At 46.3% G+C, this 13,543-nt stretch overlaps 1 protein-coding gene and 1 long non-coding RNA gene across 4 annotated transcripts in view; one reads left to right on the top strand and one right to left on the bottom strand.

Moving 5' to 3' along the window:
• Positions 1-989: 989 nt before the first annotated feature.
• The window catches only part of LOC138677139 (uncharacterized), an 86,427-nt gene continuing 73,873 nt past the window's right edge, over positions 990-13,543 (top strand). For 2 of the 3 annotated variants that reach the window (XR_011320863.1, XR_011320864.1), the window contains exons 1-2: positions 990-1,361; positions 1,583-1,666. This is a non-coding gene — a long non-coding RNA (uncharacterized lncRNA). Of the gene's footprint in view, positions 1,362-1,582; positions 1,667-1,851; positions 2,103-13,543 lie in introns of those variants that run through there. The other variant, XR_011320862.1, reaches the window with a different exon arrangement.
• The window catches only part of LOC138677136 (uncharacterized), a 47,740-nt gene continuing 44,868 nt past the window's right edge, over positions 10,672-13,543 (bottom strand). Inside the window, exon 7 of the mRNA XM_069767036.1 lies at positions 10,672-11,241. Within this exon, the coding sequence (XP_069623137.1) occupies positions 11,137-11,241 (105 nt within the window). The 3' untranslated portion in view covers positions 10,672-11,136. The remainder of the gene's footprint in view (positions 11,242-13,543) is intronic.

Here is a 13,543-nt window from a genome sequence, read left to right as displayed (position 1 = left end):
AGCCACGTAGTATATTGGACAGCGATGTAGTATATTGCCCAGTGACGTAGTATATTACCTAGTGACGTAGTATTCAGCACAGAGCCACGTAGTATGTTGCCCAGACACGTAGCATACAGCACAGAGCCACGTAGTATATTGGACAGCGATGTAGTATATTGCCCAGTGACGTAGTATATTACCTAGTGACGTAGTATTCAGCACAGAGCCACGTAGTATGTTGCCCAGACACGTAGCATACAGCACAGAGCCACGTAGTATATTGGACAGCGATGTAGTATATTGCCCAGTGACGCAGTATATTACCTAGTGACGTAGCATACAGCACAGAGCCACGTAGTATATTGCCTAGTGACGTAGCATACAGCACAGAGCCACGTAGTATATTGGACAGCGATGTAGTATATTGCCCAGTGACGCAGTATATTACCTAGTGACGTAGCATACAGCACAGAGCCACGTAGTATATTGGACAGCGATGTAGTATATTGCCCAGCCACATATGTCACAGGTTAAAAAATAAACATATACTCCCCTTCCGATCCGAGGGCACATTGTAGTTCTAACATTCTCACCATACTTGTAGTTTTGTCGCCTGTGTGAGGTACAGGCGGCAGCTTCCGGTCCCAGCCTGCTCGCGCAGGGCCTATGATGACGTCGTGGTCACATGACCGTGACGTCATGGCAGGTCCTTCTGCCAGACCATCCGTGCCAACGGAACGTGCCGGTTGCGTCGCGAGGAGCGGAAAAGGCGGCGTAGGTGAGTATGTAATTTTATTTATTTTATTATTATTAACCCTGTGTGAGCCGTGAGCGGAGGGGTGTATCCGGGCGCCGGGCAGTGAGTGCGGGGAGTAAGGAGCGGCCATTTTCTTCCGGACTGTGCGCGTCGCTGATTGGTCGCGGCAGCCATGACAGGCAGCTGGCGAGACCAATCAGCGAACAAATAACCGCGACAGACAGGACAGACGGAAGTGACCCATAGACAATTATATAGTAGATTTCTAATTGGAGGGATTTGCTCATATTATTACTTTTACAGCGACTACATATTGGGATCGGATTTTGATGATGGAAATACCCTTTTTGTCAGGTGTACTTTTATATTAAAGGCCTATCCTTCGGAGAGGTGATCAGTGGCGGTCCGGCACCCCCGCTGCTTCTAGTGCTACTAATCTGATATTGATGATTTATCTGAAGAATGTGCCTTGCATATAAAAGTGCTGGACAGTCCCTTTAGGGGTCAATAAGGCCTTTGACTACGGTCCCATAAATTCACCGACTCTTTTACCTCCAGGCCTCATCATGATTGAGGTGGTGTGTAACGACCGATTGGGGAAGAAAGTGCGAGTAAAATGCAAGTATCCTTCCAGTGTCCGCCGCAAACAAGACCCTCCATAGGATGTGCGAGGAAATGTGATTCTGACGGACTGGCCAGACGCCCCGCCGCACGGAGGAGGCCGTGTGTCCCTCTTGGCATCAGTCTCACTTACTTATTTTCTCAAGGTTATCAGATATTCTGTATATGTTACTGCAGGCCGATCATTGTATTTTGGTGTTTCCTTAACGTTGTGTTGTGCAGCTCAGAAGACACCATCAAAGATCTGAAGAAATTGATAGCTGCTCAGACGGGAACACGGTGGGAGAAGATAGTCCTGAAGAAGTGGTGAGTCCCCGGGAATGGGCGCCGAGCGTTGTCTCCTGCTGGTGTGTAAGTGGCCGGGGGCGGTGGTCACACCCAGAGCTAAGTGTGTAAGCCGAGTCATAACACATGGACTGCGCACTGAAATATCAACTTTATATATAAACTGATGGATCGCGCATGAAATGAGCCTTTTGCTCTTTTGTCAGGTGATCGGCCTGTCTAATTAGGCTTTAAGATGGTATAGGGGACGGCCTGCCAACAACCAAAACCATCAGAATAATGAGTGACGCTCTGGAGCATAGTACAGTGAACACGGCCCCGGCTCCCATAGTGAGTGACGCTGTGGAGTATAGTACAGGTAATATGTGAGCACGGCCCCCGCCTCACACGCTGCCATAGTGAGTGACGCTGTGGAGTATAGTACAGGTAATATGTGAGCACGGCCCCCGCCTCACACGCTCCCATAGTGAGTGACGCTGTGGAGTATAGTACAGGTAATATGTGAGCACGGCCCCCGCCTCACACGCTCCCATAGTGAGTGACGCTGTGGAGTATAGAACAGGTAATATGTGAGCACGGCCCCCGCCTCACACGCTCCCATAGTGAGTGACGCTGTGGAGTATAGTACAGGTAATATGTGAGCACGGCCCCCGCCTCACACGCTCCCATAGTAAGTGACGCTCTGGAGTATAGAACAGGTAATATGTGAGCACGGCCCCCGCCTCACACGCTGCCATAGTGAGTGACGCTGTGGAGTATAGTACAGGTAATATGTGAGCACGGCCCCCGCCTCACACGCTCCCATAGTAAGTGACGCTGTGGAGTATAGAACAGGTAATATGTGAGCACGGCCCCCGCCTCACACGCTCCCATAGTAAGTGACGCTGTGGAGTATAGAACAGGTAATATGTGAGCACGGCCCCCGCCTCACACGCTCCCATAGTAAGTGACGCTGTGGAGTATAGAACAGGTAATATGTGAGCACGGCCCCCGCCTCACACGCTCCCATAGTGAGTGACGCTGTGGAGTATAGTACAGGTAATATGTGAGCACGGCCCCCGCCTCACACGCTGCCATAGTGAGTGACGCTGTGGAGTATAGTACAGGTAATATGTGAGCACGGCCCCCGCCTCACACGCTCCCATAGTGAGTGACGCTGTGGAGTATAGTACAGGTAATATGTGAGCACGGCCCCCGCCTCACACGCTCCCATAGTGAGTGACGCTGTGGAGTATAGTACAGGTAATATGTGAGCACGGCCCCCGCCTCACACGCTCCCATAGTGAGTGACGCTGTGGAGTATAGAACAGGTAATATGTGAGCACGGCCCCCGCCTCACACGCTCCCATAGTGAGTGACGCTGTGGAGTATAGAACAGGTAATATGTGAGCACGGCCCCCGCCTCACACGCTGCCATAGTGAGTGACGCTGTGGAGTATAGTACAGGTAATATGTGAGCACGGCCCCCGCCTCACACGCTCCCATAGTGAGTGACGCTGTGGAGTATAGTACAGGTAATATGTGAGCACGGCCCCCGCCTCACACGCTCCCATAGTGAGTGACGCTGTGGAGTATAGTACAGGTAATATGTGAGCACGGCCCCGCCTCACACGCTGCCATAGTGAGTGACGCTGTGGAGTATAGTACAGGTAATATGTGAGCACGGCCCCCGCCTCACACGCTCCCATAGTGAGTGACGCTGTGGAGTATAGTACAGGTATTATGAGAGGACGGCCCCCGCCTCACACGCTCCCATAGTGAGTGACGCTGTGGAGTATAGTACAGGTAATGTGAGCACGGCCCCCGCCTCACACGCTCCCATAGTGAGTGACGCTGTGGAGTATAGTACAGGTAATATGTGAGCACGGCCCCCGCCTCACACGCTCCCATAGTGAGTGACGCTGTGGAGTATACTACAGGTAATATGTGAGCACGGCCCCGCCTCACACGCTGCCATAGTGAGTGACGCTGTGGAGTATAGAACAGGTAATATGTGAGCACAGCCCCCGCTTCACACGCTGCCATAGTGAGTGACGCTGTGGAGTATAGTACAGGTAATATGTGAGCACGGCCCCGCCTCACACGCTGCCATAGTGAGTGACGCTGTGGAGTATAGAACAGGTAATATGTGAGCACGGCCCCGCCTCGCACGCTGCCATAGTGAGTGACGCTCTGGAGTATAGTACAGGTAATATGTGAGCACGGCCCCCGCCTCACACGCTCCCATAGTGAGTGACGCTCTGGAGTATAGTACAGGTAATATGTGAGCACGGCCCCCGCCTCACACGCTCCCATAGTGAGTGACGCTGTGGAGTATAGTACAGGTAATATGTGAGCACAGCCCCCGCCTCACACGCTCCCATAGTGAGTGACGCTGTGGAGTATAGAACAGGTAATATGTGAGCACGGCCCCCGCCTCACACGCTCCCATAGTGAGTGACGCTGTGGAGTATAGAACAGATAATATGTGAACACGGCCCCCGCCTCACACGCTCCCATAGTGAGTGACGCTGTGGAGTATAGTACAGGTAATATGTGAGCACGGCCCCCGCCTCACACGCTGCCATAGTGAGTGACGCTGTGGAGTATAGAACAGGTAATATGTGAGCACGGCCCCGCCTCACACGCTGCCATAGTGAGTGACGCTCTGGAGTATAGTACAGGTAATATGTGAGCTCGGCCCCCGCCTCACACGCTCCCATAGTGAGTGACGCTGTGGAGTATAGTACAGGTAATATGTGAGCACAGCCCCCGCTTCACACGCTCCCATAGTGAGTGACGCTGTGGAGTATAGAACAGGTAATATGTGAGCACGGCCCCGCCTCACACGCTCCCATAGTGAGTGACGCTGTGGAGTATAGAACAGGTAATATGTGAGCACAGCCCCCGCTTCACACGCTCCTATAGTGAGTGACGCTCTGGAGTATAGAACAGGTAATATGTGAGCACGGCCCCCGCCTCACACGCTCCGATAGTGAGTGACGCTGTGGAGTATAGTACAGGTAATATGTGAGCACGGCCCCCGCCTAACACGCTCCCATAGTGAGTGACGCTGTGGAGTATAGTACAGGTAATATGTGAGCACAGCCTCCGCCTCACACGCTCCCATAGTGAGTGACGCTCTGGAGTATAGCACAGGTGATATGTAAGCACGGCCCACGCCTCACACGCTCCCATAGTGAGTGACGCTGTGGAGTATAGTACAGGTAATATGTGAGCACAGCCCCCGCCTCACACGCTCCTATAGTGAGTGACGCTCTGGAGTATAGCACAGGTGATATGTAAGCACGGCCCACGCCTCACACGCTCCCATAGTGAGTGACGCTGTGCAGTATAGTACAGGTAATATGTGAGCACGGCCCCCGCCTCACACGCTCCCATAGTGAGTGACGCTGTGCAGTATAGTACAGGTAATATGTGAGAACGGCCCCCGCCTCACACGCTCCCATAGTGAGTGACGCTATTAATGGAAAGGCATCTGCTGCTGATGCTCCTGCTGGCTCTGTTGTATCTGCTGCATCAACAGCCTGTTGGTCTCTTGCTGCCGTTGCTCCTGCTGTGACTGCAACTGGACCCAGTGTTTCAGCAGGTCCTCCATTTTCCCCGGCAATGCTTGCTTGCTGGCTTACAACAGACTTGACCCAGGACATTCAATAATAGACTTACGTCTTCCGCTGGGAACGCTGCCCGCACGTCTACCACCAATTGTAGGGATTTCACTCACTCAGGTGCGACGGCTGACACTCAGGAGGCACGTTCCTTTAAAAGTTCACAGTTCACTTCATAAACCACATGGCAAAATAAGAGCAAACAAATAGCCTTTAGCTCAGGAAAAGGAAACAGTGTCCAGTCCATCAGGCTCAGTCCTGGAGCCTTAACACACTCAGGAGGGTTTCACCTCCACACATATCTGCTGTGTTAAGCATTAGCCTGTCTTGTATAGAGCTAACCACACCCAGTAACCCATCATGATTAGCCATGTGGTCTGACATCACCACAGGTCCTGAAACACATAATCTTGTATATATATGTGCAAGAAAGAAATACTCCAGGCTACATTACAGCAACAAGGCACTTATGTGACACATACCTCCCGTCGACTACACACCCTTTAGCTATGCTACAGTACACAGAATTAAAAATAAGATGTAAAACACATAAGTCATAAGATTTTCAAAAAAAATTATGCAGATACAATACAGTAGATGTCAGCACCTAGGGGTGCTCTTCTTTGATTTTCCCTTGGGTAAATATGCTATCCTGGTTTTACTTGAAGTCTGTACCACCTTGTGTGCCTATGTTGATCTTATACAACAAACCATTATACATGGAACATGCTAAAGAAGCCGGCTGTTCACAGAGTGCTGTATCCAAGCAGATTAATGGAAAGTTGAGTGGAAGGAAAAAGTGTGGTAGGAAAAGGTGCACAAGCAACCGGGATAACCGCAGCCTTGAAAGGATTGTTAAGAAAAGGCCATTCAAAAATTTTGGGGGAGATTCACAAGGAGTGGACTGCTGCTGGAGTCATTGCTTCAAGAGCCTCCACACACAGAGGTATCCAGGACATGGGCTACAAGTGTCACATTCCTTGTGTTAACCCACTCATGACCAATAGACACCGCCAGAAGCGTTTTATCTGGGCAAGGAGAAAAAGAACTGGACTGTTGCTCTCTGGTCCAAGGTGTTTTTTCAGATGAAAGTAAATTTTGCATTTCATTTGAAAATCAAGGTCCCAGAGTCTGGAGGAGGAGTGGAGAGGCCACAATCCAAGCTGCTGGAGGTCTAGTGTGAAGTCTCCACCATCAGTGATGGTTTGGGGAGCCATGTCCTGTGCTGGTGTAGGTCCACTGTGTTTTATGAAGACCAAAGTCAGCGCAGCCGTCTACCAGGAGATTTTAGAGCACTTCATACTTCCCTCTGCCGACAAGCATTTTGGAGATGGAAATTTCATTCTCCAGCAGGACTTGGCCCCTGTCTACACTGCCAAAAGCACCAATACCTGGTTTAAAAACAACAGTATCACTGAGCTTGATTGGCCAGAAAACTCGCCTGACCTTAACCCCATAGAGAATCTATGGAGTATTTTCAAGAGGAAGATGAGACACCAGACCCAACAATGCAGATGAGCTGAAGGCTGCTATCAAAGCAACCTGGGCTTCCATAACCCCTCAGCAGTGCCACAGGCTGATCGCCTCCATGCCACGCCGCATTGATGCAGTAATTGATGCCAAAGGAGCCCAGACCAAATATTGAGTGCATTTACTGAACACACATATCAGTAGGCCAACATCTCGGATTTTAAAATCATTTTTCAAACTGGTGTTATCAAGTATTCTAATTTACTGAGATAATGACTTTTGGGTTTTCATTGGCTGTAAGCCATAATCATCAACATTAACAGAAATAAACACGTGAAATAGATCATTCTGTGTGTAATGACTATGTAATATACAAATTGTCTCCAGAGAGGAAGAGGACTAGAACTCTAGTGCCACCTATAGGAACTAGGAATTCTATATAATGAGTTTCACTTTTTGTATTGAAGAACTGAAATAAATTAACTTTTGAATGATATTCTAATTTTGTGAGAAGTACCTGTATTTCTCTTCTTTTTTTTGTACTAATAAAAATGTATTGATCTATATTGTGGCAGCGAGTATGCTCGTTACTCGGGTTTCTCGGAGCATGCGCCGGTGTTCTCTGAGTATTTCAGCGTGCTCGGAGATTTAGTTTATGTTTATGTATACCCCTCCTCACATGTAAAGCGCCATGGAATAAATGGCGCTATAATAATAAATAATAATAATGTCGACACACATGCATGATTTGCAGCTGCTAGATTAGTGGGGGTTTGCCTTACGATGTTTTTTTTTTCCCCTTTTTTAAGAAAGAGGAAGACATTTAAACTTTAAAAAGATGTGTTTGCTTAAAAAAAAAATTTACCCCAATCTACTTATTTACTGGGCAGACTTGGCGTTGCACAATGGATCATATAGAAGAAGAAATGACCAGCTCCCTCAGTCCAGAACTCAAGGGACTACTTGCAGCAAATTAAGACGAGAAGAAGATAGGCTTCCAGCTTCTTGAGTTTTTCAGTATCAGAGCAGGTTTGCATTCGAAACGCGTTGCTGTATCCGCTGTGATCATGGAATCTTTTTTTTATGGAATAATTGTTTTTTTCGAAAACTCATGAAGCTGGAAGTCTTCCTTTTTCTTATTACACAATGCATGAATCTGTAGACTTACTTTTTGAAAGACATGGTAGAGTTTTATCAGAAGAGGTTCATCAACTGTTCCTAAAAAAAAAAATGCACTTACCTGCGCAGACAATAACACTTTGGCTCTGGTGAAAGGTACAGGCACAACCATATACAGTATGCCATAACTTTTGGGAAAAAATACCCTACATTTACTGTCCGTACTACACCCTGCTGTGAAATCCGGGCTCAGAGGATACTTCGTTTCTCTCTGTTTTGCTCCTATTGTTAAGATGCAATGACCAACACCAGATATGACTTTTACACCACAAATTTCAGAAGTAACTCTTCCTGCAGATGTTAATGCATGTATTTCTTCTTTATTTATTTCAGGGGGGTGGTTTGAAAGGCATATCCAAAATAGCTACATCCTTAAAGGGAATATGTCAGCAGGTTTTTTATATTTAATCTGAGAGCGACATGACGTAGGGGCAGAGAGCTTGAGTCCAAGGATGTGTCATTTACTGGACTGTGTTCTGTAGTTTCAATACAATCAGTGTTTCATGAAAAGGAGACTATGACTGGAGGACTAGGTCTTACGTGCAGGCTAGTCAGGCTAATCTGTGTAACCCCGCCCCCAATACAGTAAGCAGCCAATCAGTTGTGTGGGCGGGGTTATATGCAGCTCAGCATTCTGAACACTGCTAGATCTACACCAGAGAAAACAACAGATCAAAACTACACCAAGTAGTTTAGCAAGTGACACATCACTGGAAACAGGGTCTCTGTCCCTACATCATGCTGATCTCAGATTCTGTAGTAGAATCTTACTGACAAATTCCCTTTAAATCATTTTGTTCTGTTGGTTTTAGCATAAGAAAATATTCCCATGGCGTGGAACAGGGGCACATAATTATACAGGCTGTGAGCAAGTTACAGTGCCGTCGGCCAAAGACAGGATTTTTGTTAGCGGATTTCATTTGATGTCTATGTGATACAGCAGACGATTCCAGGACATCCAAGCTTGGATTTTATCTCTGCGCTACTATTTTTTGAAGATAAACTCATCTCTATCTTGCTTTGAATAATCAAAAAACTGACCACCTGCTACGAAGACCCCTGTACTTTTTTAAAAGAAAACTGAGGTTTTCTCACAGACCGGTAAAATTACCTTTATTTTGTTGGAGAACTTGGACAATTTGAGTTTGGATTTTTGCCAGCTCGAATGTCATATCCATAAGTGGCAATCAGCTCTTTTGCAGACTTAGGGGCTTGATCTTCTTCCCGAAATTAGTCGTGCTTCCACCTCCCCTTGACCTCAATATGTTGTTTTTTAATCCTGTAAATAGATATGTTTTGATCATATGGTTGATTTTCTGGACTCGCTCATAGTTGGTTCTGCTAATAAATGCCGTATTATTTTATCCTCATGATCTCACCTGGGTGACCTGTCATTTATCCATCGGAGGTCATGATGATAGTACTTTTTGTTCCGAGGAACGTAAGCTGGATTATTACGGTCTTTATAGTAAGCCACTTTTTGATATTTCTTTTCTTGCCTGTGTTTCTTCTTCCCCTTCTTTTCTTGCATGGGGACCTCCTTTAAAAGGAATATGGAAACTAAGAATAACGTAGGAGTATTGATGGTGAATAATGAACTTAACGCTCTCGGCCAAACTACCATCTAAAAGTGCCAGGCGGATAGTAGTGCAGACAAGAGTTCCCGACACTTTTTGACCCAAACTGTCCAGCTCTAGTTACATAAGGAGACAGTCACTGGAATCAATGATGATTCATGGGCGAGTTGCACCGTGATCATGCAAGTCTTTATCAATTTAGACATCATGGAAGTCAAAGTGAGAATGAGGTGCCACGACAAGGAAATGTCAACTGGTGTCAAACCAGAAGCCAGGAGAGTACGTCATAAACAGAAGGAATGCAAATATGAAAAACAAGTCAGCTCATCTGTCCATGCTACTCCTCATCTGATCCCGCACGGAAGGAAGCCGAGCAACTGGTTAGAAATGAACACGTGGAGAAAATCCAGCGGGATATACAGTACAGACCAAAAGTTTGGACACACCTTCTCATTTAAAGATTTTTCTGTATTTTCATGACTATGAAAATTGTACATTCACACTGAAGGCATCAAAACTATGAATTAACACATGTGGAATTATATACTTAACAAAAAAGTGTGAAACAACTGAAATTATGTCTTATATTCTAGGTTCTTCAAAGTAGCCACCTTTTGCTTTGATGACTGCTTTGCACACTCTTAGTAACATAGTTAAGGTTGAAGGAAGACTATAAGTCCATCTAGTTCAACCCATAGCCTAACCTAACATGCCCTAACATGTTGATCCAGAGGAAGGCAAAAAAAAACCCATGTGGCAAAGAGTAAGCTCCACTTTGGGGAAAAAAATTCCTTCCCGACTCCACATACGGCAATCAGACTAGTTCCCTGGATCAACGCCCTATCAAGGAATCTAGTGTATATAACCTGTAACATTATACTTTTCAAGAAAGGTATCCAGTCCCCTCTTAAATTTAAGTAATGAATCACTCATTACAACATCATACGGCAGAGAGTTCCATAGTCTCACTGCTCTTACAGTAAAGAATCCACGTCTGTTATTATGCTTAAACCTTCTTTCCTCCAGACGTAGAGGATGCCCCCTTATCCCTGTCTCAGGTCTGTGATTAAAAAGATCATCAGAAAGGTCTTTGTACTATCCCCTCATATATTTATACATTAACATAAGATCACCCCTTAGCCATTGTTTTTCCAAACTAAACAGCCCCAAGTGTAATAACCTATCTTGGTATTGCAGGCCCCCCAGTCCTCTAATAACCTTGGTCGCTCTTCTCTGCACCCGCTCCAGTTCAGCTATGTCTTTCTTATACACCGGAGACCAGAACTGTGCACAGTATTCTAAGTGTGGTCGAACTAGTGACTTGTATAGAGGTAAAATTATGTTCTCCTCATGAGCATCTATGCCTCTTTTAATGTATCCCATTATTTTATTTGCCTTTGTAGCAGCTGCCTGACACTGGCCACTAAGTGTGAGTTTGTCATCCACCCAGGTCTTTTTCATTGACGGTTTTGCCCAGAGTTTTAAAATTAAAGAGAACCTGTCACCCCGTTTTTTTCAGTATGAGATAAAAATACCATTAAATAGGGCCTGAGCTGTGCTGGACAATAGTGTATTTTGTGTACCCTGATTCTCCACCTATGCTGCCGAAATACCTTACCAAAGTCGCCGTTTTCGCCTGTCAATCAAGGTGATCTGGTCAAATGGGCGTGGTGAAATCGCTTCTTCTCCCCCAGATCTTGCTTATCTTTCCGTTGGTGGCGTAGTGGTTTGCGCATGCCCAACAGGGGAATGCACTGCGCAGCTGAAGAAAAAGAGCACAATTTGCGCTATTCTCCGTTTTTCCGCTGGCGGCGGCCATCTTCCTGAGGCCGCGCGTGCGCAGATGGAGCGCTCTGCTGCCCGGGGCTTCAGGAAAATGGCCTCTGGATGCCGCGCGTGCGCAGATGGGGATTGCGGCGGCCATTTTCCTGAAGCCGAGTTCGCATCTCGGCTTCAGGAAAATGACCGCCACGATCCCCACCTGCGCACGCACGGCATCCCGAGGCCATTTTCCTGAAGCCCCGGGCAGCAGACACAAAACAGACATGTTCCTGGTGAGTTTTCAAGTCTGGAGAGAAAATATGAATGTTATCGAGGTAAATTACAACAAATCTTCCAATGCAATCAGAGAAAATATTATTCATAAAATTTTGAAACAGCAGGTGCATTTCCTTAGTCTTGCCCAGGTAATAATTGCATCACCTGTGCAATGCAAAGGAAATCCTGAAAACATGACCTGTTGGTGGGCCTTGAGGACTGGAGTTGGGGACCCCTGCATTAGATAATCCGAAAGGCATGACAAGGTTTTCAAACAGACCCTCAGATGTTAACCCCTTCATGACCGTGGGATTTTCCGTTTTTCCGTGTTCGTTTTTCACTCCCCTCCTTCCCAGAGCCATAACTTTTTTATTTTTCCGTCAATTTTGCCATGTGAGGGCTTATTTTTTGCGGGACGAGTTGTACTTTTGAACGACATCATTTGTTTTAGCATGTCGTGTACTAGAAAACGGGAAAAAAATGCCAAGTGCATTGAAATTGCAAAAAAAGTGCAATCTCACACTTGTTTTTTGTTTGGCTTTTTTGCTAGTTCACTAAATGCTAAGACTGACCTGACGTTATGATTCTCCAGGTCATTACGAATTCATAGACACCTAACATGACTAGGTTATTTTTTATCTAAGTGGTGAAAAAAAATTCCAAACCTTTCTAAAAAAAAAAAAAATGCGCCATTTTACGATACTCGTAGCGTCTCCATTTTATATGATCTGGGGTCGGTTGAGGGCTTATTTTTTGCGTACCGAGATGACGTTTTTAATGATAGCATTTTGGTGCAGATATGTTCTTTTGATCGCCCGTTATTGCATTTTAATGCAATGTCACGGCGACCAAAAAAACGTAATTCTGGCGTTTCGAATTTTTTTCCCGCTACGCCGTTTAGCGATCAGGTTAATGCTTTTTTTTTATTGATAGGTCGGGCGATTCTGAACGCGACGATACCAAATATGTGTAAGTGTGATTGATTTTTTTTTTTTTATTGATTTATTTTGATTGGGGCGAAAGGGGGGTGATTCAAACTTATGTTTTTTTATTTTTTTCACATTTTTTTTTACTTTTTTTTTTTCACTTTTGCCATGCTTCAATAGCCTCCATGGGAGGCTAGAAGCAGGCACAGCACGATCGGCTTTGCTACATAGCAGCGATCTGCTGTTTGCTGCTATGTAGCAGAAAAACAGGTGTGCTGTGAGCGCCGACCACAGGGTGGCGCTCACAGCTGCCGAGGATCAGTAACCATAGAGGTCTCACGGACCTCTATGGTTACTAAATACAAGCATCGCCGACCCCCGATCATGTGACGGGGTCAGCGATGCCATCATTTCCGGCCACCCTTCCGGATGCGGTAGTTAAATGCCGCTGTCTGCGTTTGACAGCGGCATTTAACTAGTTCATAGGCGCGTGCAGATCGCGATTCTGCCTGCGCCTATTACGGGCACATGTCAGCTGTTCAAAACAGCTGACATGTCCCGGCTTTGATGCGGGCTCACCGCGGAGCCCTGCATCAAAGCAGGGGAGCTGACGTCGGACGTACTATACTGTCCGACGTCGATAAGGGGTTAAAAACGCCATTTTACTCTCATCACCCTTCCGGATGCGTATCAAATTGTAAGCCCCTCTAAGATCAAGTTTAGAAAACATCATGGCCCCAAGAAGCTGATTATACAGGTCGGTATGAGTGGAAGTGGATAGGTATTTTTAACCATGATCTTACTTAGTTCTCGGAAATCAAGTCAAGGACGGAGACCCCCCCATAATTCTTTTTAAGAAACAAAAATTCAGCAGCTATAAGGAAGGAGGAAGGATGGATATGACCCTTCCGTAAACTTTCGCTAACATTCTTTCATAACAACCCGCTCAGGCCCCAACAAATTGTAAAGGTGAGCTTTTGGCAACTTGGTGCTAGGAATAAGATCAATAGCGCAATCATAGGGATGATGGGGAGATAGTATCTCCACCTCTTTTTCCCAAGAACACATCTCCAAAGTCCTTCAGGTACCCCAGAAGACCCT

Source organism: Ranitomeya imitator, chromosome 4, assembly GCF_032444005.1.
Source record: "Ranitomeya imitator isolate aRanImi1 chromosome 4, aRanImi1.pri, whole genome shotgun sequence".
NCBI classification, from domain to species: domain Eukaryota; kingdom Metazoa; phylum Chordata; class Amphibia; order Anura; family Dendrobatidae; genus Ranitomeya; species Ranitomeya imitator.
Note: the sequence above shows the minus strand (reverse complement) of the source record. Positions and strands in the feature narration are given on the sequence as shown.